The sequence below is a fragment of the Odocoileus virginianus genome, chromosome 4 (assembly GCF_023699985.2).
Source record: "Odocoileus virginianus isolate 20LAN1187 ecotype Illinois chromosome 4, Ovbor_1.2, whole genome shotgun sequence".
NCBI classification, from domain to species: Eukaryota; Metazoa; Chordata; class Mammalia; order Artiodactyla; family Cervidae; genus Odocoileus; species Odocoileus virginianus.
In genome coordinates, this window is record NC_069677.1 from 81,995,682 (window position 1) to 82,021,893 (window position 26,212).

The 26,212-nt window shown below is 51.3% G+C and overlaps 1 protein-coding gene across 1 annotated transcript in view; it reads right to left on the bottom strand.

Annotated features, from left to right (window-relative positions):
• Window positions 1–26,212, bottom strand: part of DNMT3L (DNA methyltransferase 3 like) — a 36,995-nt gene that overhangs the window by 2,452 nt on the left and 8,331 nt on the right. Inside the window, exons 2-11 of the mRNA XM_020883571.2 lie at window positions 14,128–14,256; window positions 11,553–12,043; window positions 11,192–11,236; window positions 10,237–10,316; window positions 10,050–10,162; window positions 8,848–9,019; window positions 6,849–6,936; window positions 5,635–5,723; window positions 3,656–3,731; window positions 3,016–3,155 (exon numbers count right to left, since the gene is read on the bottom strand). Coding sequence (XP_020739230.2) covers window positions 3,016–3,155; window positions 3,656–3,731; window positions 5,635–5,723; window positions 6,849–6,936; window positions 8,848–9,019; window positions 10,050–10,162; window positions 10,237–10,316; window positions 11,192–11,236; window positions 11,553–12,043; window positions 14,128–14,256 — 1,423 coding nt within the window. The remainder of the gene's footprint in view (window positions 1–3,015; window positions 3,156–3,655; window positions 3,732–5,634; window positions 5,724–6,848; window positions 6,937–8,847; window positions 9,020–10,049; window positions 10,163–10,236; window positions 10,317–11,191; window positions 11,237–11,552; window positions 12,044–14,127; window positions 14,257–26,212) is intronic.

Consider the following 26,212-nt stretch of genomic DNA (forward strand, 5'->3'; position numbering starts at 1 on the left):
ATGGCATGTCTGTTTTCTTATCAACCACCTTATAAGGATAAAACTGAGTTACTATTTTAGACCTTTTAACTGGCAGATTTTTCATTTCCAAAGGTCACATGCCCAGGGACTCCCCGTCTGCTCCCCAGCAGAGGTGGATTCCGTGAAGGACAAAGAATTCCTTGATATTTGAGCCAAGAGCTGTGTCACCTCCAGCAGATAAGAAGCTTTGCGGGCAAACAGCAGACTTCCAGAAGGGCTGATGCCTTTCGATCTAAGGGAACACCTGGATCCTGGGGCCACGGTCTCCCTAGAAAGGTCAGGGGAGGAGGGGCTGGGGGAGCCATGGCAGGAGAAACGGGGTCGCGAGACCATCCAATCCCCAGCACACGACAAGGCGGCCTGGACTCCACCTCCCCAGACTCAGAGTGGGGGTGGCAGAACCATTCTGGGCATGTTGGCCTCCTGCTGTGTCCACACCCCTGGCGGGGAGGAGAGCTCACAGCTGGATGTACCGTCATGTACGGGGCAGAGACAGGCAGGCTTGTGTTTGGCACATCTAGTTGTTCCCTGCCATCAGCAGAAATGTGGATCTACAGCAAAGTGGGCGTAGTCACAGGACACACGGTGAGTTCTCTTTCCTGCCTACTTTCCATTCAGGACTGATTCCAATCGACCAAATTGCGCTCACTAAAGGGTCAAGAGCCAGCATCTTTGCTGTCCTCCATGTCTGCTGACAGCTGCTGCCCAGGTTTGGAGACTGGCTTTGGCTGAACTCAGGATCACATATTCATAGACTTTTCAATAATCAGAGAATCTTACAAGCCTTGTCCTGACTGCTTGTATGTGGTTAACAGGGGTGCCAGTATTTAAAAATTCCACGCTCCCTAATGAGGAGAAATAACCACAGATGGCAGAAGAAAGTAAGAGAATCATGAGGACACTTTTCTCAACTCTATGAAAATGATTTTAAATTTTACTTAAATGGGTGGCATTCTGGGAAAACATAACTTACCAAAGTGATCTCAGAAAAGATTGAAAATCTTAACAGATTAGTTTCTACAGAAGAATTGCTCCCATTTAAAACCTGTGCAACAATGACCAATCCAGACAATTTCACCGTTGTCAAATCTTTAAATATTTTTACAAAGCAAGCTTAACATTGGCATCCAAACCAATAGAAATAGCACAAAGCCAATAAAAACCTCATATGCACCTCTCTTGCACTTGTCAAAGCAAAGATCCTACATAAAAATGCTGCTCACCAGAATTCAGCGATCCGTCAAAAGAGCTGCACACAGAGCTAAGTGGGTGAGTTCAGGAACGCAAGGACAGTTGACTACTAGAAAATCTATTAGCATCGTCTATTGTCTAAAGGGCTTCCCCGGTGGCTCAGACAGTAAAGAATCTGCCTGCAATTTGAGAGACTCAGGTTTGATCCCTGGGTCTGGAAGATCCCCTGGAGAAGGAAATGACAACCCACTCTAGTAGGCTTGCCTGGAAAATCCCATGGGCCGAGGAGCCTGGCAGGCTACGGTCCATGGGGTCACAAAGAGTCGGACACAACTGAGTGACTAATACTTTCACAACAGATCTAAAGAATAAATTTAATTATCTCCATGAACATAAAAAAGGACATTTGACGGAATCCAACTGTTATTCTTAATTAAAATGGATCAAAAAAGTAGAAGTCAAGGGAAATGACTAGAAATCTCCTTAACACAGTGCAATTTATCAACTGTGACCTCAAAAATCAGCATCAGCCTAGGAGAGAAACACTGGGAACATTTCCGTGACAGTCAGGAGCCAGGCAGGCATGTCCCACCACTACTGTGATACAACGTGAGACCAGAGAAATGCGAGAACGGCGAAATTCGAGGTACAGAATCGGAAAGAAAACTGTCACAGCTTGCAGATAATCCGCTCAAACACCTAGGAAGTCTACCTGAATCAACTGCAAACCACTGTCATCCACAAAGTAGTCCAATAAGGTGACGGGAGCTAAATTAGTCTAGACAGATCAATAGTTTCTTGAATACAAATCAAAACCAGTAAGATACAGAATGGAAAAATCCCAACTGCATAGGAGGGAAGAAGAGCAGGAGGACGCTTGGAGCAACAGAAGGAAGGCAGAGGGCTGGGGACCCCCTGTGGGCGGGTGAGGGAAAGAGCAGCTCTGCCGGCAGAGGGGCTACGCAGGCATCCTAGGGGTGGAGGGCAGCATCTCTGAAAACGGCACGTGGATCCCACCACCTCTCTTCCCGAATCCACCCCACAGACATCCCCCCTCATATCCCTGCCTCGTAGCAATGTTTTTAAGAGCAAGAGATTAGAAACCACCCAACTGGGTGTTCACGGAAACAGGTTGAAGGCAATTTTTTATGTCTATATAAATAGAACAAAACAACAACACATGAATTAAAGGAGAAAGGCACTTTTCCAACAGAAGGATTTCCAGGGCAACAGTGAGTGAGAAAAGCCTGTGGGCAGATTTGCAAGTTTGTGGAGAAGTCCTGGAGGTGACAGGGACCTAAAGACAAATGCAGTGGGAATGGTGGGAGCAGGGCGGCCAGGAGACCTTTTCTGTCAATTTATAAACAACAGAACACAGCAGGGGGATGTCCTGAGATGAGGGGACACCCAGCATGGCCTGGGGCTGCCCTGTGTGGGGGATGAAGCAAGCTGGGAAAGATGGGCCGGGTCAGGCCTGGACAGAGGGTCACTGAGTTCAGAAGTGGCCTTTAGGCCAGGACTTGGGCCTGAGGACAGAAAAAGCAAGGCTGTTGGTTCCCCAGGATGGGTGTGAGTGTGGGTGTGTGCACATGTGTGCTGGGTGGGGGGAGAAAGACATGACCCCCAGTGGCAGCTTCCTGAATCCAGAGCAAAGCATCGAGAAGGCAGCGTTGGGGCCTCAGTGTACGACAGCCCTCGTGGGCCCCATGAATTCTGGAAAACCAGTCATCAGGGCCGGGACCTAAGTGGTACTCCTACCAAGGGGCCATAGTGTCCCCTGGAGAGGCCCTGACTTGCACACACCTCCAGGAAGCGAGTGGCCACATCCAGGTCCTCCTCCGTCAGCACCAGGTTGTCCACGAACATCCAGAAGAAGGGCTGGGGGCTGCCAGGCTTGGGCCTCGCGTACTGCAGGATGCGGTGGAACTGGTACACGTACCACCCTGGGGAGGGGGGCGTCCAGGTGTGTCTGGGCTCCACCCACTGGGAGGGGCCTGAGACAGGAGGGCGGGGCTCTGGTGGAAGCAGGGAGGGGAAGCCTCAGCTGGCTTGTGGCTGCCTGCCCCCCAGCAGCCTGGAGGGCACAGATGTGCCTGATGCTAAGACAGCACAGGTGCGAGTGGCTGGTAACGCCCCTGCGGGACACACAGCCCAGCAGACAGGGTGGGAGGGGTGCCAGGCCTCCCTGGGGTGACAGACCCGCTCATGTTGAGGTTACAGTGATGGCTTCACAGGGTACACACTTCAAGACCCACCAGGACGTGCTCACTGAATACGGACACTGACACAGGTCTCTGATGCCCAGTAAAGCTGTTTTGTTTTTGTTTTTTTTTTAAGTTGCAGACAATTTGCAATTCCTGCCCTCCCTGAAGAGTGCTGGGGGTGTGTGGGAGGGGGTGGGGGCCAAGAGGCCCTGGAGTCCCAGCATATGGCAGTTTCTTACCGGGGGGATGGTCGCAGGTGTGGCCCAGGGCAGGCGTGGAACCATAGATGAGGTCAAAGGGGCCCCACTCGACTACCTACAGGAGGACAGGGGAGGCTCAGGAGGGCAGCGTGGTCCCCGGGTCAGGCACCTCGTTCGTCTAATCATGTGATTCAGGCTGACCCTCACAGAAGGGGTGGTGGGGAACCTCACTTCCTCCATCTGGAGGAGGCAGCCTGGGAATCTGAGCATCATGATTCCTTTGTGTCCTCAAAGACCCTCCCGGGAGCTTGACACACGGGCCCCCCAGATTCATGCGTATTTCCTGTGTTGCTGGAAAATACACATCGAGCCCCTGATGGGTCAATGGACAGCGGGAGCGGGAGCTGCTCCTGCCCCTGCAGCAACACGCCCACCCCAAGGCCCCCAAACCCTCCTGGGTGGAGGACGTGCTTTCACCACCAGGGGCCCAAGTGCCCCTCCCACGTGACCCAGGGCCCCAGTTAGAGACACTGGCCCAAGTTATTCTTAAAAAGAAAATAAATGAGACCCAAACACTGGATGCCTGGTTCTGTGACAGCAACCTGTCCAGAGCAGACTTGGCTTCCCTGGACCATCACCAAAGCAGTGGACAGAAGCCTGCCCCAGATGCCAGCTCCCCACCTCGCGACCTCACATGCCCTGTTGCAGCCAGCTCTGCCTCTGCCCCTGCCCAAGTGCACTACTGCAGGCTGCAGACTGAGATGAGTACAGAGGGATGTCTGGATGGGGAGGAGGCAAGGGGGCTAGAGGAGGTGAGCTTGAGCTGGGGGGCCAGGGTCTGCAGGCTGGTGGCTGCTGTGATGACCCAATAAACACTGTGAAGGAAGCAAGGTCTCACAGGGACACCCTGTTCTCCCCAAGAATCTGCCAGCAAGCACTCTGAATCCCCTGAGACCCACAGACATGGACAGCTAGATGTGGCCGTGCAGACGTGGGAGTGGGTGGCAGCCAGATGCCCCTTCTCCAGGGTAGTGGCACTGCAGGAAGGCCTGGGTCACGAGCCTCATGGAAAAGACTGGACGCTGGTGGAACCGAGCAATGACAACACACATGGGCGTCGCTGTCACCACAGAGACTCAGAGCTCATCACGGAACGGGTCTAGACCCTCCACTGCACCAGCAAGAGCCCCTCCACATCTGCTCTGTCCTGCAGCTCTGCTGCGTGAGGGGAGAGGCCTCGTATCACTGTCCAGCCCCACCTGGACCATCCTGCCCTTCAAGGGAGGACCCCACCTGGGGAGCCTAGGACGAGTGTGATGACCAGAAATTCTCCCTGGTGGGACATCTGATGGGGCCAGTGGGGCAAGAAGACACTGTTCTGGCCTTCAAGGCAGGGCAGACCCCAGGGGGATGGACTGGTGGCGGGGGAGTCTCCAGGCCCAGCCAAAGAGGAGGGCTGGCCCCTGGACACACCCTTGGGTCAGGCTAGGATGGTGGGGAGGTTGCAGAATGGAGCTGTAAGGCTCTGGCTGGCACCCCGGGGGCAGAGTGGACTCCCGACGCTGGCCGCTTCCTTGCTGCCGCCTGCAATGGCCAGCGCTCCGGCCCTTCAGGCCCTGTGCCTGGGGTAGGGCTGGGCTCTAGGGACGATGGGCTTTAATCCTGATGCGGGGGGCTGTGTGGGCCTCGGGCAAGGGCCCAGGTCCTCCTGCAGAGGCCCCTGGGGGCTTCCCATCCCTTTCCCACCCCAGGACACTCTTGACCGAGCTGGCTGAGTCACTTTTAGGCCCTCCCTCCCAGGCCACATTCAGGACAGCAGGAACAGGCAGCGTGGGGGCCACAAAGATGCCCCTCTCATCTCCCCCATTGTGGGGGCGATCCCCATGAGACCCCACCCCAGGTCGGCCCTGCAGGGGGCAGAACATGGGGCTGTGTCTCCCCCTCTCTCTGCCTGGTCCCCTGTCCCCTTCCCCCCAGTCTGCTCTCACCAGGGGCCTGAAGGAGCCGGCAGTACTTACGTCCCTCCTCACTACGTTGGTGACGTCATCCAAATGTTTCAATCTTCCCGGCTTAGAACCATCTTCCAAAAAGCCCAGACTTGTCAGCTCTGGGTGGGGAGCCGAGAGGACACAGAAGGCCGGCGTTGGGTTTTGACCCGACGTGGAATCAAAGGCCAACGGCTTATCAGAATGTATGGCTATCATATGGCGAGCAGACTTTATCTTTCCAGTGACATGACGGGGTGAGCAAGCACTGATTTCAGAAAGTCAAGCCACATGTTGCAAAACCAGCACCCCAGGCTGCATACCACTCTCTGGGTTAGGAAACCGCTGGGTGGCGGCAATGCATGCTGATGTCACCCGGTCAGGCTGGGTGACAGGGCTGGGCTGCAGAACAGTATGCAGCCGAGGCACTGCAAGACGAGCTCAGAAAGGCGCTTGCAAATTCAGTAACGCACTGTCTGGGCAGGGACTGGAAGGCTGAGTGGCCATGGGCCGTGACTCCTGGGTTCCTTCAGGAGAGGCCATGCCTGCCTGTGTGTCTCGGGCCCCAGATCCTTGACACGGATGTGCATGGGGCCACTGTGATCACACTACCTGACACTTGGCTAGCACCAGGAGCCGGGCAGAGGGCCCCATTCCACTTGGCCAGAGACTAACAGAGGTATCTTCACTGATTCCTCTTATATCTGCTGGGCCCACAAGAATCCACGGGATTTCCAAAGGTACCAGTAGGTGGGGGTCTGCTTGGGGCTCGCAGGGGCAGGACACCCAGGCAGCCTGTGACTGCCTGGGTGATAGGGGCATCTGGGAAGAGACGGAGGGTGCAGTGAGCCTGGCAACTGTTGGGGCAGGTAAGGTGGCCAGGTGTGTGGAGATGTGTGAGGCTCGGGGGCTCTGGGCAGGGCTGTCCTAGCAGAGAACTGGCCACACGGCCCTCACTGTGGCATTTCACGCCCACCGTCTTGCTACGTGAATTTTCTTTCCAAGGCAGCCCAGCTGAAGGAAGGGGCCCCAGCGGCTCCTGCACAGCACCCCCCTACACACCTCGCCTCCTGGAAACGGCCCTCAGGCCATCCTCTTGCCTGGCCCCCAATCCCAGACATGCAGTGAATGTGATGCTGGGGACCTTCGCACCCCCCACCCTCATGCACACACCCTGGGGCCCCTGTGGGTCTCGCTCCAAGCAGACCCCTCTTCTAGCATGAGTCCTCAGGTGTCACTGCACCCACCTTTCTTGATGTTCCCAAAAAGGGACAGCACCCGGATGGGCTCTCTCTTCCACACAGGCACAGTTTTGTACATCTCAAGGGGATTCTCCTGTTTATTAAAAAAAAAAAACAAACCCAGAACATTCTGATGACTACCTAGTCATAGAGCCCATGAATGTCAAGACAAGTTCTTTCTGGCCTTGCACACCTGCTGAGGTGGCTGGCCCTGCCTTGATTGCACTGACCCCCAGGCCTTCATGAAGATCTGGCCCATCCCCTAGGCTGAGGCTCTTGCCCTCCCCTACCAGTCGCTTCTCCAGCAAAGGGGAGGCAGGTGTTCAGGACTTCATTGCTTGTGAGAGGAGATAACTCTATCCCTAGAGAAACCACTTCCCTGTATTTCTTGGCAAGAGTCTCTGACCTGGGGCACTCTGAACGCCCATAGCCATAGGAAACAATGGGTCCCTCTCCATTCCCTCTACAGGCTCTGAACCCAGGCCCCAAGTCACCCGGCACCACCCGTGAAGGCTATGAGCACAAGGCCTCTCCCAGGCCAGGCCTGAGCCAGCACCTGTCTCTGCGTGAAGGGGCTGGGCTGAGGACAGGAGCCCAAGAAGGCGTCCGGTAACACCCACCCTCCCATGCATGGCACTGGCTGGCAGAGATGCAGTGGATCTATCCACGAAACAAGGACTCCCGAGCCCCCGACCCCCAGGAGGCTTCCTGGCCTCCTATGAGCATGACATCGAGCTGTGGATGGAAGACCAGGCCTGGGCAGGAGTGCTGTCTGCAAGCAGTGGAGGGTGGGGGTCCCAGGAGACCCTGAGCCCAGGACTGGAGCAGGTGGACGGCGCCCAATGCAGGCAAAAAGTGAAGCAGAGGGAGAGGGCAGGTGGTCCTGGGCTTCCTGGGGGCATGGGGAGGGCAGGGTATATCCAGTGTAAGTGCAGCCCTGACAGACACTTGGGGACACACCTCCTGGTTCCCCGTGGCAGCTGCAGGAGCCATGCCTCCATCCCCCTACTCCCCTGGGGCAGTAGCAGAGGTTCAGAGCATCTACCCCTTTTCCCTTGGATGAGAAACTCCTCCTGCAGTTTGCTGGCTCAGAGTCTTTTACAGAGAGATGGGTGGCTTCTGCCACAAGATGGACCTGAAGAAGGCTCTACTGGAGGGTAGGTGCCTAGTTTAGAAAAGCACCTTGAAGGCTGCTCCATCCAGGGTCAGGGACCACAGGGCGGTGGGGCCACCACATGCCCCCATGGTTGGCCCAGCAATGCCAAGTGTGCAGCGACTCCCCAGAACTGGCCAGCCTCGAACAGCAGAGAAGGAACTTGAGGCTCCAGGCTGTCCCAGTCAGTGCCCACCCTGCCCCCTCACTCAGCCCCCACACCCCCACCCTCCTGTGTCTCTATCCCACTCCTTCCTGTTAGATGACACCAATCACTGCATTTCATGTCACCCCAATCCAGGATGACCTCACCTCGAGATCCTTCTCTAAACTACATCTGCAAAGACCTTATTTCCAAAATAGGTCACATTCACAGGTACCAGGAGTTAGGAGTTGGGTGTATCTTTGAGGATCAGAGCTCAAACTACTGTGATGAATCCACCCTACTGGGATGAACCCACACTCCTGCCTGGCTCATGGCCCTGACTTTGATCCCAGAGAGGACCCACATCTGTGCCAGCTGTCTGGGCTGGACTAGGAGATCCTGCTCAGGCATTTGTTCCCACTTGCCGAGCTCAGAGGCCCACATTTGCTGGGCCCTCTCCTACAAATGCCTGGCTCCCAGGCTTGGGAGAAATGAAGCTGCTGTGCTGAAGGGATTTGTGGAAGACAGACACCTAGTGGACACTGCTGTCAAAGAGGAAGGTGAGAAAAGTGCATTTGCTCAAAAGCCTTTAACTTCATCACATAAGCAGAGCGGATGGGCATTTTGCAACCAGTCGACAGAGGAAACGAGCCAAGTTAGGGCTGGTCGTTTGCCCGTTCTGTCCTCCAGCCCCAAATGCCACTCACCGCCTCCCGGTCATAGAAGGCCTTCAGCCCCGACCGCCACTTCCTTCTTCTCTGCAGCAGCCCACTCCGGGGGAAGGGCAAGCAAAGGAAGCAGACCCAGTTGCTCATGGCGTGAACCTTCTCCGAGGTCCCGGGGCCAACCAGGGTGTCAATGCACTCGAAACAGTAGCATCTGGAGTCAAACAGAAAACCACAGCGGCAGAAATGACGATGCTTCATCACCAGGTGAAACCCCGGTGGTCCAGCAAGCAGCAGAGAGCCTGCTCCTTGTTCTGGAGTGAGTGAAAAGACAGGTGGAGAGACAAGGCCAGCAGGGCGGGGAGGCAAGGCTGTGGCTGAGGGAGGGTGTCAGTCCCTCTCAGGCAGCTAGAGCCACAGGGCCCCAGTCATCTGCAGAGGACAAGGGGACCTGTGGACTGTGGCGGATTTTCAAGATTCCCCCAAGCAGCTGTCCTCCTCCTCCTCCCAACTTTAGCACCTAAGAAAGCGGGTGAGATCTGCCCATGAACTCAAGTGCAGAAGCACCCACTGAGGGGACAGGGGCGCAGGTGTGGGGTGGGGAGCTGCAAATACAAGGATGGCCCAGAGGGGCTGGAGGGAGGGACTGCAAGCAAAGCTCAGGTGGGCACACAGTAGGGAAGAACGAAGGTACCCGCCTGACCCTGGCCATGAGGGTGTCCTGTCACTGTCCTACTTAACCATCGAGGGAGCAGCTGTGCCTGGGCGATAAAAACAGAAAAATCACAAGCACACTGCTTCTGACACCCCTTCCCATAGGTCAAGCGTACATGTGTGCTAAGTCACTTCGGTCATGTCTGACTCTTTGTGACCCCACAGGTCATAGCCTGCCAGGCTCCTCTGTGTGTGGGATTCTCCAGGCAAATATTCTGGAGTGAGTTGCCACGCCCTTCTCCAGGGGATCTTCCCCACCCAGGGATCGAACCAGCATCTCTTACTTCTCTTTCACAGGCAGGCTCTTTACTACTGGTGCCACCTGGGAAGCCCCTCCCATAGGTCAAGGCTTTTCAGCAAATGAAATACTTGAGATGGAAATTGAAAGCTTTGGAGAAAGTCATCCTTTGGGGAGGGGGGTGGGAAAGTCCCTTGCACTCCGGGATGCAGAGCCCAGAAGGATGGGTGTTCCCCAGGTTTATGGGCAACAGTCCTTCAAGACTCCACATCCCCGGTGCCCCTGGCCTCACCGGGTGCAGTCGGGATTCTCGCAGATGAGTAGTGTCTCCCCGGCGCAGCAGATGGAGCAGTAGGACTGGTACCCGTCATCGTCATACAGGAAGAGGCACTCCAGGAACTTGTCCTTGGCGAGGGCAAAGCCAGGCTGCTCACTCTGCCCTGAGGCCGCCACGAAGCCACCCTCACCTCCCTGCTTACCTTGCAGGGAGCACACATCCCCCCTTCAAACAGAGGGTGCTGTGTGTGCACCTGGAGACTTCCACAGCAGATACACACATCTGAGGCAGAAACCCACAGTCAACATGCGTCATGACACCTCCAGACAGAGCAACAGACTTAGCAACAACAGAAAAAGTGCAAGACCTGTACACTGAAAACCACAAACTGCTCTTGAAAGAAAGTTCAAACAGATGGAAGGGCATCCCATGTTTGTGGATCAGAAGACTAATGAGTGTTAAAATGCTGTGTGTCCTCAGTCACTCAATCGTGTCTGACTCTTTGAAACCCCACAGACTATAGCCCACCAGGCTCCTCTGTCCGTGGGATTTCCCAGACAAGAATACTGGAGTGGGTTGCCGTTTCCTTCTCCGGGGGATCTTCCCGACCCACAGATCAAACCCACATCTCCTGCATTAGCAGGCAGATTCTTTACCACTGAGCTACCAGGGAAGCCCATTAAAATGGCAAGCCTCCCCAAATTGGTCTACAGATCTCTCTCAAAATTCCAGCTGGTTTTTTTTTCTTTTTCTTTTTTTCAGAAATTGCTAGCCTGATCCAAAAATTCACATGTAAATGCAGGGGATCCAGGCTAGGCAAACCCATAGAGAAAAAAGGTAGATTCGTGGTTGCCTAGAGTTGAAAGAGGGGAGGGATGAGGAAGGAGTTACTGTGAGTACCAGTTTCTTGTGCAGGTAATGAAAATGCCCTAAAATTAGATTGTAGTGGTGGTGGCACATTATGTATGATTATACTAAAAGACACTGAAGTGTACACCTTCAATGATGGGTCAGGGTCTTTAGGGCAGGTGGAGGGAATATAAGCTGGGCACCAGCGGTGTCCACTGCCCTCCTCCAGGGATGGACAACTGAGTGAGGCTGTAAGCCTTTTTGATCGGGCTGACATCCCTTGGCCTGGGTGGGTATGTGATGCTCACCTTCTATGTCTCGCTGGTTGACCTTGACTTCGTATGCAATAAGATCTAGAAAAGAAAAGATGCCTCTGCCTGTCTCCTACATCACACAGGTCCAGAGACAAGCCTCAGAGTCGATCTTTTGAAGTCACAGGACCCAGAGGGCCAGCACCACCCTCCCTCCTCCACCTTTCACCTTGACATTTAAACATCCCAGCTGGTCGCTGGGATGGGGGAGGCTTGGAGTGGGGCCCTCCTGCTCCTGAGTGAGGCGTGATTATTCCAGAAGCCAGGAACCCTGGACAGTGCTCAGGCCTAGAGCTGGCATCACAAGCGATGCCAGTACTGGCCCCAAGCGGGGCCCAGTACTCAAATGAATCCTCACCTCTGCGGGGCCCGGGTGATGGTGGGGATGACAGTTCGCTGGAACCCACTAGGATGATGTCCGGACTGTGCTCCACCTCTGGGTCCAGGACTAGGGTAGCGGCCAAAGGGACACCAACCAGGAGACAGGACAGACAGCGAGAGCGAGAAGGTGCCCCATCAGCCTCCATCTTGGAGCCTCGGGGTCCTTGTTCAGCCCCTACCCGCCTCCCACAGTGACGCTCACCCCTCCCAACCCAGGGCGGGGATGGTGTTGAGGGGCAGGAATGCTGGTAGTGAGTGCCAGCCTCACAGGGGAATTCAGGGGGGCCCAGCAGGTGGGCCACTTGGGCCTCAGAGGGCCCGAGGCCCGAGGCCCTCCGCGGCACCTCCTCCATCTGCATTCCCCCAGCTGTGGGCCCCTCAGCCATCCCACGTTCCTGTCGTCCCAGGGTCTCCCAGAGCCCACCCAGCCTTGGTCTCTCCCAAGAACCCTTGAAGGCAGGGGGGCTCCTGAGAAGAAGAAAGGGCCTCACGGATTTCACAGGGCGGGGGCCATTGCCCCCCATCCAGCGGCAAGGCTGAGTCAGGGTCCAAGCCATCCAGGGTCTCCAAGTTCAGGGTCCCCCGGGGGGAGAGGGCCATGGAATCTAGGAAAGGACCTTTTCCAGAATCAGTAGGAAACCAGGGTGCTGGACTCGTGGGGTCGGGGCACGCAGGAGGACGTATGGATGGGGGCAGGGGAGAGCGGGGACCCCTCAGTGCCAGTGGGTGTTGGGTGGAAGGGTGGAGGGCTCCTGTGGGGGTGCTCCTGCTGGGTGGGGCATTAGGGAGCCCCGGGATGGGGAGGAGGAGGAGGAGGAGAGTCCTCACAGTGGGGAGGGATGAGAAGACTCGTGGTGGGGGGGGAAGGTTCAGGGGCGGAGTGACCAGGCTCAGTGATGGGGCCTGAGTGCGGGGGTGGGGGACTCAGGGGCGGGGCTTAGGGCTGGGGGCGGGCGCAGGGGGGCAGCACCGGCTGGGAGGGAGTTCAGTGGGGTTTAGGGCTCTAAGGGGTGTGGTGCCTAATGAGGGAGAAGGTTCTGGGTGGGATAAATGGGAGTGGGGGCCTTTGCCGCGGTGGGAGGGGCCAAGGGACCCTTAGTGTGGAGGAAGCTCAGTTGACCTGGGGAGGGCTCATGGCTCCCTCCTTTCAGCTTGGGTGTGGTCTGGGTGGCCTGACTTCCCTGTGTAAAGCTCAATGAGTGCTTTCCTGGTGGTCCAGTCGCTAAGATTCCAGGCTCCCCATGCAGGGGCCCAGGCTCTATCCCTAGTCAGGGAACTAGATCCCACATGCCCCAACTAAGACCTGGTGTAGCCAAATAAATAAATAAATTATATATATGTATATATACACTTTTAAAAGCTCAGCAGGATGTCTGGCAGTAGCTCTGCAGTGAGAAACCTACCACGGTCAAGGTCGACAGCACAGTGGTCAGTGGAGTGGACAGTTCTGCTCCTGATGGGGTGAGACGAGGATGGGGTGTCACCTCTATGGGCTCCCTCCCCACCTGTGACTCAGCCTCCACCCATGAGAAAAGCACCGGAAGATTCCAGGAGCGGGACAGCCTGCAACGTACCTGCCTGAGACTCTTCACAACAGTGTCGCTCATCAGAAAAAAATCCGAGAAACTGTCACACCCAAGAGGAGCCTAAGGAGGCATGATGATTAGACTAAATGCCACAGAAAAACATTAGAGGAGAACCAAGGGCATCTAGTAAACTATGGCTCATTAGCTTCCAGAATATTGTATCAGTAGTGATTCACCAATTGTTACAGTGTATCACACTGAAGCAAGATGTTGATCACAGGGGTATGGGTTTGCAGGAGCTCTGTCCTAGCTTCAGAGATTCTCTGTAGATACAAAGTATTCTAAAATACTTTCTTTTTTAACCACACTGTATTATTACTGACTAAACTCCCCAGGTGGCTCAGAGGTAAAGAATCCCCTGCCAGGGCAGAAAATGAGAGTTTAATCCCTGAGTAGGGAAAATCGCCTTGAGAAGGAAATGACAACTTGTTGCAGGAAGGGGGACCCCTTCCAGGGCCTGAAACTGAGCTCTTGAATTGTCGGAGGAGGCACATGCGCTGACAAAGCAAGAGATCTCATTGGAAAGAGCACTGGGGTGGAGAGCAGGAGGAAAAGGGAACCCAGAACTGCTCTCTTCTGGAAAACAAGGACATTGCTCTTGGACAAAGGTAGAAAAGGACTGAACGCTGGTCTTTTTAATTTCTCTGCGGTTAAGGAGTTGCATTATGATTCCAATAAAAAGCTGTCTTTCTTTTGGCTCACTCTTACCCATTTTTGTTACTAATTAGAAGAAGAAAAAAAGAGAAAAAAGGAAGAGGCTTAATTTAGAGAAGAAGGAAAGTACCTGAAACGTACCCACCTTTCTTACCCTACGTTTCTTATGTAGGGGGGCCTGTAGCGCCCTAGTGGGGTTCTAAAACCTAAAGCCTACCCACTTTCCTCACCCTACCTATTTTATGCAGGGGGGCCCGCGGCGCCCTAGTGGGGTCCTAGCCGTCCCGAAGACTGAACAATGGGGGGGATTACCTTTGGGTTCCCTGTTCGTGGCACCACTTGCTGGGGTCCAGCCTCGGCAGGATCCAGGGGGTACCCTCAGGATGAACGGCGTCGGTGAGAGATAGAAGACACGTGAGACCGGCCTTGATAGGGCCCAGTCTGCGAGGGAGAGAGAGAGAAAAAAAGAGAGAGAGAGAGAGAGAATGACCAGACTGGGGTGCAGAGAGTCTGGCAGAGTCTGGCAATCCTTTATTTTTTACCATAGCTTTTATAACCTAAGTTAGTACATTTCTAAGGGGAAGACAGTTTAACATTACGTCAGCTTGTCCTTCACAAAACCAGGGTGTTTTCTGCATACTTCTTTGTTTATGAGGGTCTTGTACATTATCTTCTGGCCTTGGGGCCCATTAACATTTTATGCAGGTCAGGTGAATGTAAACCTATTTTCTGTTTCTCTGGTGACCTTAACTGAAAGGTAGCAGTCTCATAGGGCAACAGTACAGAGTAGAAGTATAACCTTGTTAACACAAAAATTAATCCTTCTGCAGAAGTTGTCAGTTGTATTTATCTAAGAAGTTTACCCCACACAGACTCTGCGGCTTCAGTGAGGCAGCCTCTGCCTAGCACTGGCTGACAATTAGCAACCATCTCATTGTTACCACACTAGGGCTAAGTTCTTATTTCTCTAGATCTTTAACTATATTAACAATGGTTTCTATAACACAACCTTAGCATATTAAAAGCAAAAACACAGCAAGCAAAACACAGCAAGCAAATCTCAACCCAATAACCACCTACAGAATAATTTTTCTTATGTTTTCTAATAGGACTCCTTTACCCCTTAAAAAGGCTCTATGTCTATTAGGGCTTTTATATAATCAGGTTCTTCATGCTATTTTATGATTAGGATATTATAAGCAATCATGCATATTAGTACTAAGGGCATAAATGCATTTGCCAAACAAACTAAAATACCAGCAAAGGAGTTTAAATTAAAACGCTCCTTTCACCCTGGATAATTTCATAAAATACCACCACCTGGGAAACTTATTGATTAAAGTTCTGAATTGATTCTTATGTGGAACGAGATTGGGGAAGGCCTTCTGCCTATGTTACAGAACTTAGGGAGTAGTCTATTAAAGCAAGCATCAGAAGAACAAATATCATCTTTAAGGTGAGCTCCGGGGGCAGCTTTGGGGCAGCTTTTCGGAATCCCTGAACACCTGATCCGCCTTGCCCGTCAGGCTTTCTTTCCATGACCTTGTCATGGGTGGGATCTCGTGAGCTAGCCTTTTCGGAATTCTTGAAAACCTGATCTGCCTTGCCCATCAGGTTTTCTCCCTCATGACCTTGTCATGGGTAGGATCTTGTGTGCTGGCTCCCGGCAACAACTCACTCCAGTATTCTTGCTTGGAAAACCCTATGGACAGAGGAGCTTGGCGGGCTACAGTCCAATGGGTTGCAAACAATCAGACACAATTTAGAAACTAAACAACAACAAATTATTGACTAGTCATCATGCAATACTTTAAATACCTATTTGTGAGTTATCTATCTTTCACTGAAAGTTTATACCCTTTGACCCTCTCCATCCATTTATCTGGGCTTCCCTGGTGGCTCAGAGGGTAAAGTGTCAGGCTGCAATGTGGGAGACCCAGACCCATTTATCCACTGCTCAATCTACACCTTTGGCGACCACCTTCTCTGTATCTGTGAGTTTGGATTTTTTTGTTTGTTTTTAATCCCACAGTGTAAGTGAGGTCATATGGTATTTGTCTTTGTCTGGTTTATTTCACTTGGCATAATGCCCTCAAGGTCAATCCATGTTGCCACAAATGGCAAAATTTCATCCGTTTTTTATGACACAGTAGCATTCCATTGTATATATACATTGTATTTTCTTGATGCATTCACCCATTGATGGGCACTTCAGTTGTTTCTGTGCCTTGGATTTTGTAAGTAATGCTGCAGTGAATATGAGGGAGCAGATATCTTCTCAAGTTAGTGTTTTCATTGTTGTTGGATACATACCCAGAAATGGTGTTGCTAGATTGTGGGGTAGTTCTCTTTTTTATTTTTTGAGAAAGCTCCTTGGTGTTTTCCATGGCAGCTGCACCAATTTACATTCTCACAACAGGGCATAAGGGTATCCTTTTCTCCACATCTTTGCCAGCATTTGTTATTCTTGTGTTTTTGATAACAGACACTCCGACAGGTGTGAGGTGATAACTTGCTGTGGGTTTGATTTGCATTTCCCTGATGGTTTGTCATGTAGAGCATATTTTCATGTACCTGTTTGTTGGAAGACATACAGAAGACATCTATATATCTTCTTTGGAAAACATCTATTTAGATTCTTTGCCCAGATTTTGCATCAAATTGTCTTTTGTTTTGCTATTGAGCTGTATAAATTCTTTATATATTTTTGATATTAAGCTTTTATTAGATATATGATTTCCAAATATTTTCTCTCATTCAGTATGTTGCCTTTTCATTTTGTCATTAGTTTCTTTTGTAGTAAAGATTTTTAGTGTGAATATAGTCTCATTTGTTTGTTTTTGCCTTCATTGCCTTTGCTTTTGTCATCAAATCCAAAAAACTATTGCCAAGACCCATGTCAAGGAGTTCACCACCTATATTCTCTTCTAGGGGTTTATGGTTTCAGGTTATCTGTTCAAGTCTTAAATCTGTTTTGAGTTAATTTTTGTGTATGCTGTAAGATAGAGGTCCAGTTTCATTCTTTTGCTTGTGATTGCCCAGTTTTCCCAGAACCATTAATTAAAGAGACTGTTCTTTCCCCATTATATATTCCTGGCTTTTTTGTCATAAATTAATTGTACATCTATACATGGATTTACTTCTGGGCTTTTTATTCTCTTCTATTGATCTATTGTGCCTGTTTTTGTGTCAGTACCATACTGTTTTAATTAGAGTAGCTTTACAATATAATTCAAAATTAGGATGTGTGATACCTCTAGCTTTGTTCTTCTTTCTCAAGATCGCTTTGGCAATTTGGGGTCTTTGTGGTTAGACACAAATTCTAGGATTTTTTTCCCCCTTTCTGTGAAACATGCCATTGGAATTTTGACAGCGGTTTTGTCAAATCTATAGGTTATGTTGGATAGTATTATCATTTTAATAATATTAGTTCTTTCAACTCATGAGCATATATTTCTCAATATTTTATAATATTTATTCTAAAAGAGTTTATTAAGACTATTTTTTAGTGGAGGGAAGAGAATGATGAAGCTGACAATGATGATGAAATATTTTCCCTGTATCTGAGTACACTGTCTTGATTGCTTTCTCCTCCTTTTATTTATTTTAGTTTTTAAACTGGGACACCAGATTTAAAAAGATTATAAGGGCCAGAAAGGATTGGGGTGTAGACCTGTCACCTGAACACACACCGCTGCTCCCCACTCTGCCCTGTCTGTGCGTGTTGTTCCTGTGGCAGAAGGGGAATGTGGGGGTTCCAGGGGCCCATTCTAGCCCCATGGAAGGGACAAACTTCTTTTTGTTGGACCTGAGCAGCAGGGAGGGCATCCTGGGGGCAGGAGAACCTGACCTAGTGGTGAGGAGCAGAGGCTGCTGGAAGGTTCTGCCCAGAGTGTGTGGACAGGTGCAGGTGGAACCCCGGACACTCCTGGGCAGGTGATTTTCTCTCAGGGTATCGGGTCATTGTGCACCCCAAGGCAGCTTGGCAGAGACAGTGCCATCTGAAGGGGAGCATGGGGTCGTGGGGAGCCTAGTAGATTGGAAACAGGCCTCAGAGGAGCTGGCCTCTGGTTGACCAGCTCCGTCTCTGGGGACACCACCAGCCTCAGACTCTGACACATCAGGCCCCTCTGGTCAAGGGCACACTGTCCTCACCCGTGGACACCCCAGGAAGCCTGGAGATCACGTGTGTGGGAGCAAAGGGCAGGACACAATGCAGGTCTCCATCTCCAAGAGGACCGCCTGCCAGCTGCACCTCTCCCCATGACCTCACACCCAGCAGTGGGTGGGCCCTGCTGGGGTGGTTCTGAAGATTCCTGGGTAAACCACCCAGCCCCGCCCCGCCCAGCCCAAGCTGCCTGACACCCTGCTTTCCCCAGTTAGGATATCTGTGAGGCTGGCATGGATGCAGTGAGGGCCTGCTGGCGCCCCTGCATGGAGCCCCCACCCCTCAGAGCCGCAGTAGGCCTGTGGTTGGTCGGTCCTGCCTGGCCTGGTGGCCACCTTTGGGTGCTGGCCAGATAGGTGACCCACAGCTTGCTCCCAGTTTAGTTCAGAGGCTTTGGGGCCCAAGGGCATCCTGAATGGCACCTGACTCCAGTCAGGCTCAGCCCGGCACCCAAGGCTGGTCCAAGTGTGGGAGGTGGAGGTGGGGACACACAGCCTGGGGGGATCTTGTCCCAGTGACAGAGCACCAACCAGGTTTCCTGGGAAAGGGAAGGGACCCCACCCTGCTGCCCTCATGTTGTCCTTCTGCACTCCCGTGAGGCCCCCAGAGCAGCAGGGGCTCAGGTCACACCACAGGCATCTGGAGAGGGTTTTCAGGCACATGAAACAGAGGGGGCCTGGCAGAGGTGTAGCTTCACCTTTCCTGGAGTGCACGCTGACCAGGGCTTGCCGACAGGACTGCTGTCCTGCATCAGGGAAGCAACCGTCATGCAAGCATCCATCGGGGACTGGGATTCAGGCTTTCTCCTTTGTCTCGGGTGCCAGGTGTGGGCTCCTGGCCACTCATAGGTCATTCAGGAGGAGATACAGAGACCACCTCTCCCAGACTATGGGCCTGGATGAGGGGGAGGAGAGAGGAGCCCAGCGCTGACCCCCCACCTGACCCCCCGCTGACCCCCACCACAGTGTGGGCTCGCTGACTGCAGACCTTTGTGCTATCACTAGACAAAACTCCCGGGGAAATGAGCTCAGGGAGACGGGCTCCTGGGGAGATGGCCTGGGAGCAGTCATGTCACGTATCGGGAGCTGATTCCCTAGCTTGTGCGTCACACATACAGTGTTTTTCAGTGTCCTGAGAAGGAAACAGTCTCTGTGGAAACAGGGTTGGGGGAAGTGGAAGATTAAGTGGGCAGGACTTAATCCTGCAGGAGTTTTCAGACCTTTGTGGAGTGATGGAAACTGTGATGTTCTAAGCAGGGAGTGGTACACAGCCAGACTGAGACCCATCCTGCTCCCCCGGCTGCCCATGACCATGCTTCTGGAAGGTGGGAGAAGGGGCTGGCTGCGGCTCAGGCTCCGGCCCATGTGCCCATGTACCCCACCTCCACCCCCCAGCCTGCAGGTGCAGTGTTAGTCACTCAGTCGTGTCTGACTCTTCGTGGCCCTGTGGGCTGTAGCCTGCCAGGCTCCCCTGTCCATGGAATCCTCCAGGCAAAAATACTGGAGTAGGTTGCCATTCCCTTCTTCAGGGAATCTTCCCGACTCAGGGATTAAATCTGCATCTCCTGAATGGCAGGCAGATTGTTTACTCTCTGAGCCACCGGGGGAGCCTGACTTGGCCATTAAGGATGCTTCCTGTATGCAGAGAGAGGAGACCCATGGACAGCTTGGCTAGGGTTGGGTTTGCAGCCTAACAGCTTGGACTCCTGGTACTCCTGGTGGATGCCTGTGGCCACAAAGAGCAGAGCCTCAGGCCCACCAATTGGTGCCCTGATGAGGGGAGTGGAAAAGACAAGGCCAGTCGCTGTGAGCACAAAAGCAAGGGCCTCCACCACCCCCAAAAGTGACCAGGCATCCCCCTCTTCTGGCCAAAACGGTGACTGCACATCTTCACTGCTGCTGGATGAGGTGCCCTAAGAGGCTCTGTCCCTGCAACTCTGCTCCCCAACGGCACCCCATCTGGAGCTGCCTCCTGCCTGAGAGCAGGGCTGTGTCCAGACCCACTCAAGGTGGCATCCCCGAAGACATGGCAGTGACCGCCCGCTTACTGGGTTTAACCTGCTGCTCCTCCAAGCTCACGTACACAAAGATAGCCCTCTCATGGTACATTTATAAACACTAGTTATATTTTCTGGGCACAGGCTGTATGTTTTTATAGACTAATATTCAAAAGTCTCAACATTTTCAAATTGTAGCTTTGAAACATTTTAATACATGAGAAATAGATAACCAGTGGGAATTTGCTGTATGATGCAGGGAGCTGAAACCTGGTGCTCTGTGACAACCTAGACAGGTGGGACAGGGTGGGAAGTGCAGGGGAGGCTCAGAGTGAGGGGACATATGTATACCTGTGACTGATTCATGTTGATATATGGCAGAAACCAACACAATATTGTAAATCAATTATTCTCCAATTTTAAAAAAATTAATTTTTAAAGAAGTCCCAAAGTAGACAGTGAAAAAGTGCTGGAGTCTGACCCGTTATTGCTACTGGGCTGTGGAATAAAACTTGAAGGTCAAATCTCTTTTCTTGTTAAACTCTTGAGTATTTTTTTTCTTACTGATCTGAGAACTCTCTATATGAAAGATATTAACTTTTAGCTAACTCTCACATATGTGTCACCAATGTTTTCTTCAGCTTGTTCTATCGATTTAAATTTTTAAAAATATTTTAACACACAAATATCTTTGTCTTTTCTGTAATGGTTTTCACTTTTCCTATCATACTTAAAAAGTTCTTCTCCACTCCAAAGTGATGTTAGCGTTCATCTTTATTATATTATTAGATAATATTAGCATTCATCTTAATTTTAGCATTTTATTTCAGGAATTTTTTTTTGGTGTTTGGTAGGAGTTTTGCACTGATTAGCTGGTCTGATAGATTTATCGAAGGGTCCATCTACCCCTCCCCCCTATATATTCCAGGTGATACAGTTATCACCCATAATTCGCAGGTATGTTTGGGTCTTGCTCTGAGCTTTGCCGTTCACTCAGCCATCTGCATCTCTGCACCAGCCCTCCTGTCCTCCTCTCTGCAGCTTTTTAATGTTTTGTCTAGGCAGCTTGATCCTCTTCCAAAGTGTCTTGTCCCTGGTTCACTCATGTGCCAAAAGAACAGGAGACTCAAGTTCTAAACTCCCTTAATAAGTTGATTGGAATTGTATTCGTTTTTGAGATTAAGGGCCACTTTTCAAAGCAATTTTTTATTGAAGTATAGTTGACTTAAAATGTTGTGTTACCTCCAACTAATAAAAATGAATGAAAAAAATAAAATAAAATAAAATGCTGTGTTAATTTCTGCTGTCGAGCAAAGTGATTCCATTATACATTTCTTTTTCCATATATATCCTTTGTGCATATTCTTTCTATATATGTGTTCTTTTTCATATTCTTTTTCATTATGGCTTATCCTAGGATACTGAATACAGTTGCTTATGCTATACAGTAGGTCCTTGCTGTCTCTCCAGTCTATATGGAGCAGTTTGCACCGCTCACCCCAGCCTCCCAAGCCCTCCCTCTCCCACCCCACCTCCCTCCTGTCAACCACAAGTCTCCTCTCGATGTCTGTGAGTCTGTTTCTGTTTTGTAGATATGAAGAATTGCTTTTTAAGATGCAATTAGGAAATTAAATCCAGGAACATGGTGCGTCTTCCTGTTCTTTTCTTCTTTTAAAAATATTATATATGCCAATTACACCTTAATAAAAAAGATACAAGCAAATAAATAAATAATAAAAATAAATGAAATCTGGGTACAGCACAGTTCTTACTATCTTTATTCCCAATTATCTGATATTTTGATTGGTATTGTGAATATTTCCCATGACATTCTATTTCCTACTTTTCATGTAAAAACAAATCTCTGCAGACAAACCATATTTAAGTGTATGGATTAAGTCCCAAAGTCCCTCTCACTGTCCCCCTCCCCACTCAGGGCTCACACCTGCTAAGTCTCTTCCCAGATGGAGACATTTTCTTTTTTCTTCTCTTGTTTTCTTCACAATAACTGAGTCACCCTGCACATAACTGTACTGCTATTTGCAGCAGATAGTAAACACAGTGTGGGCCTGGACTCACCCCACCTTCCCCTGGTTTGGCCATCCACAGAGGGGTGGCCTTGACACACGCCAGTCTCCACTGAGGGACATTTTGGGGCTTTCCCTTCCTTCAACTTCACACACAATCTGCAGGGGACTCCCGTCTGACCTGGAGCAGGTGGCCTTTCTGCTTTGTTCCCTGTACACCCAGGGGGACAGGAACTGCTGGGACCTTCCAGAAGGGATGTCCCCAGAGAACACTGGTGTCAGTGCACTTTCCCTGCCTGCTTGAGCCTGGGTCCCAGCCCACTGGACTCCCAGAGACACCAGAGAGTGGCTTGCATCTGCCTGGGAGCATTGGGTAGGCTGAAGACCCTGGTGCGGGGGTGCCCACCACCGGCCCTTTAACCTGGAAGCTCACTCCATGCTTTCTGCTCCTGCACTGTGGGGGCCAGGTCCCCATCCTGTTACTCCCGGCTCACACTCTTCCCAGTGCCAGGCCATTGGCACTTCCCTGGCTGGCTCCCTTGTCCCCAGAAAGCGGGGGCTCATCCTCTTGTCCACTCAACATGTCCTGAACCTGCAGAGGATGGGCCTGGTGGGGGCTGGGCAGGGCCGCAGCCTGTGGCCAGGAGATTCTAAAATCTAAGATGAGGTGGCCACTCCCAGACTTAGAGGAAATATGCAAAACACTTTTGCAACATCTGACAAAAATCTGTGTCTACACTGCTATATTTAAAGTGGATAACCAACAAGGACCTACTGTACAGCTCAGAGAACTCTGTCAATGTCGTATGGCAGCCTGGATGGGAGGGAAGTTTAGGGGAGAATGGATACATGTATATGAATGGCTGAGTCCCCTCCCTGTTTGCCTGAAACTATCACAATGTTGTTAATCCGTTATACCTCAATACAAAATAAAAAGTTGAAAAAATTTGTGTCTAGAGCATGTAAAGAATTACAAATCAATGATGCAAACTAACCAGTTTTTTAAAACAGGTAAGAGATGTGGACAGACAGTTGGCACAGGAAGATACGCCAATAGCCAATTCACACAAGAGCATCAGTCATCAGGGAAACGTGAATCAAAGCTGCAGTGAGACACCACCACTCACGCAGCAAAATGGTTGTAACCAGACATCACCAGGTGTTCTCTGAGGGCGTGGAGCAACTGGAACCCTCATGTGTTGCTGGTGGGAACACAAAATGGTGCAGTCGCTTTGGAAAACTGTGTCCCTGAATTCACATTGACGCTAAGGCCCAGGAATTCCTCTTGTGGCTAATAACTTTTCCATGAGAAATGAAAACCTTGGCCCAACAAGGGCTTGGATGAGAAGGTTCACGTTAGCCCAGATGCCCTCCAACAGGTGAGCAGATGAATGAGCTCGGGGGTCCAGGCAGTACTGGAATGAAGTACCGGTGCTTACAGCCTCGCGGAGGAGCTCAGACGCACCTGGAGTGAAAGAAGTCAAACCCGTGGAGGGTTCAGACCAGATAGCTCCCTTTATAGAAAGTTCCAGAATAGGCACAATGAACCCACAGTGACCCAAACTAGGTCAGAGGTTACTTCCAGGAGATGGCACCAGTGAGCTTTGTGGGGAGATGGACATGTTCCGTCTGGTGATGGGGTATGAGTTACATGGGGTGGGTGAGGGGGCCATCTCAGACAGGCACTCAGATCTGTGCACATCACAGCAGAAATTATATCCCATGTGAAGTGCCAGGTTGGATGATGCACAAGCTGGAATCAAGATTGCCAGGAGAAATCTCAATAACCTCAGATATGCAGATGACACCACCCTAATGGCAGAAAGCAAGAGGAACTAAAAAGCCTCTTGATGAAAGTTAAAGAGAAGAGTGAAAAAGCTGGCTTAAAGCTCAACATTCAAAAAAAAAAAAAAGAAAAAAAAAAAGAAAAAAAAAAAAAGCTCAACATTCAAAAAACTAAGATCATGGCATCTGGCCCATGAGTTCGTGGTAAATAGATGGGGAAACAATGGAAACAGTGACAAACTTTATTTCCTTGGGCTCCAAAATCACTGCAGATGGTGACTGCAGCCATGAAATTAAGACACCTGTTTTTTGGAAGAAAGTTATGACCAACCTAGACAGCATATTAAAAAGCAGAGACTATTTTGCTGACAAAGTTCTGTCTAGTCAAAGCTAGGGTTTTTCCAGTAGTCATGTATGGATGTGAGAGCTGGACCATAAAGAAGGCTGAAGAATTGATGCTTTTGAACTGTGGAGTTGGAGAAAACTCTTGAGAGTCCCTTGGAATGCAAGAAGATCAAACCAGTCAATCCTAAAGGAAATCAGCCCTGAGTATTTATTGGAAGGACTGATGCTGAAGCTGAAGCTCCAATACTTTGACCACCTGATGTGAAGAACTGACTCCTTGGAAGAGACCCTGATGCTGAGTAAGATTGAAGGCAGGAGGAGAAGGGGACGACAGAGGATGAGATAGTTGGATGGCACCACTGACTCAATGGACTTGAGTTTGAGCAAGCTCCGGAAGTTGGTGATGGACAGGGAAGCCTGGCGTGCTGCAGCCCATGGGGTCACAAAGAGTTGGACATGACTGAGCAACTGAACTGATGAAAGGCAAAATAGGACACACCCGTGAAAGGAGCCTGCAGACTCATCTCGTCATGGCTGTGGTGCTCTAGAATTTCTACCTAAAGTCAAAGTAGATTTTATAGAACCAGGATCTAAGAGTAGGACAAGAGAGGGTCCCTGCTGATGCCTTTCCTGGCTGTTCCCTCCCAGGCTCAGAGCCCCCTCTCTTCAGCATCCAGCCTTGTCTCCCACCCCCAAAGTCCTTGTGGAACAATAGATTGCTGGACCCTCCTCAGGCTGTCTGACTCTGCAGACCCGGGACTCTGCATTTCTAGGTCCCAGGTAATGCGAATACTCCAGGGCCCACACTTTGAGTTGGAGGCTCGAGCCAGACTGAGAGGTGGGCAGTAAACCAGACATGTTACCAGCCAGGCCTGCCTGGGGCTGTCTAAGGCCATTGCTGGCTCCAGGCCTCCCTCTCTCCTCCACCATGTGACTCCCCTCTGGGCCGGGTCCCTCCCCAGATGCACACGTGTTGGGCTTCTCCCAATGCTGCTACACTTTGCTGGGGTGTGTACCTCGCAGCCTCCTCTCCTGGGCTGCACCCCAGTTCCCAGAGGGCTCTAATGCCAGCAAGCTCATCAGTGACCCGTGATGGGCCAATGCTCTGTCCCACATCACGTGGTTCCCCCGCCAGCCTGGCCCTCTCAAGGCCCCTTCATCTCAGTGGACCATGCCTGCATCCCTTGGTTGCCAGGGTCCTTCCTGCGTCTCACACCCACACCAACATTTCTCTCTCTCCCTCTCTCTTAGTGTTTAATTTTAAAATTTTTATTGGAGTATAGTTGATTTACAGTGTTGTGTTAGTTTTAGGTGTACAGCAAAATGAATCAGTTATACATGTACATATACCCACTCTCTTTTAGATTCTTTCCCCATATTGGCCATAGCACAGTATTGAGTAGATTCCCTGTGCTGTATGGTAGGTTCTTATTAGGTATCTATTTTATGTATGGTAGTGTGTTTATGGCAATCCCAATCTCCCAATTTATCCCTCCACCCCTTATCCTGTTGGCAACCATAAGAATATTTCCTACTTTCAGCAAATCCATCCCCAGACACACCCAGCGTCGGACCACGGGCCCCTCCTCCGCCTGGGCCCGGCTCCCGTGGCTCCCTGGTCACTGGGGGTGACTTCCTGTTGAGCCTCCCAGTCTGGTTTCACTCTGAGGGGTGTCAGAATCCCAGGCTCAAGTCCACGGCTCTCATCACCTGCCTCTCCCCCTGGTCCCTCACTCACACACCACTGCTCAGGGCTCACTGGCCTCCACGCCAGGCTGGCTCCTCCAGAGGGCTTTGCCCCTGCCCCCCAAGAGCACATCCACAGGGTCTCAGCTCAGGGGCTTTCTCTCAGGCTGCCTCCCCTCCTGTTGCTGCAAAACCTGACCCCCAGCCCAGCCTACCTCCCCTCTTCCTTCCTGCCCTACTTTCTCATCTGCACTTTCCCCTCTGGCACACTCAGGCCTCTCTTCTCGTCTGTGGGTTGTCAGTCTCCTCCCACTAGACTAGGATCCTCTTGGGCAGGGAGCTTGAGTTGTTTTGTTCTCCTGGGACACTGGCTAGCACACAGGAGGTGCT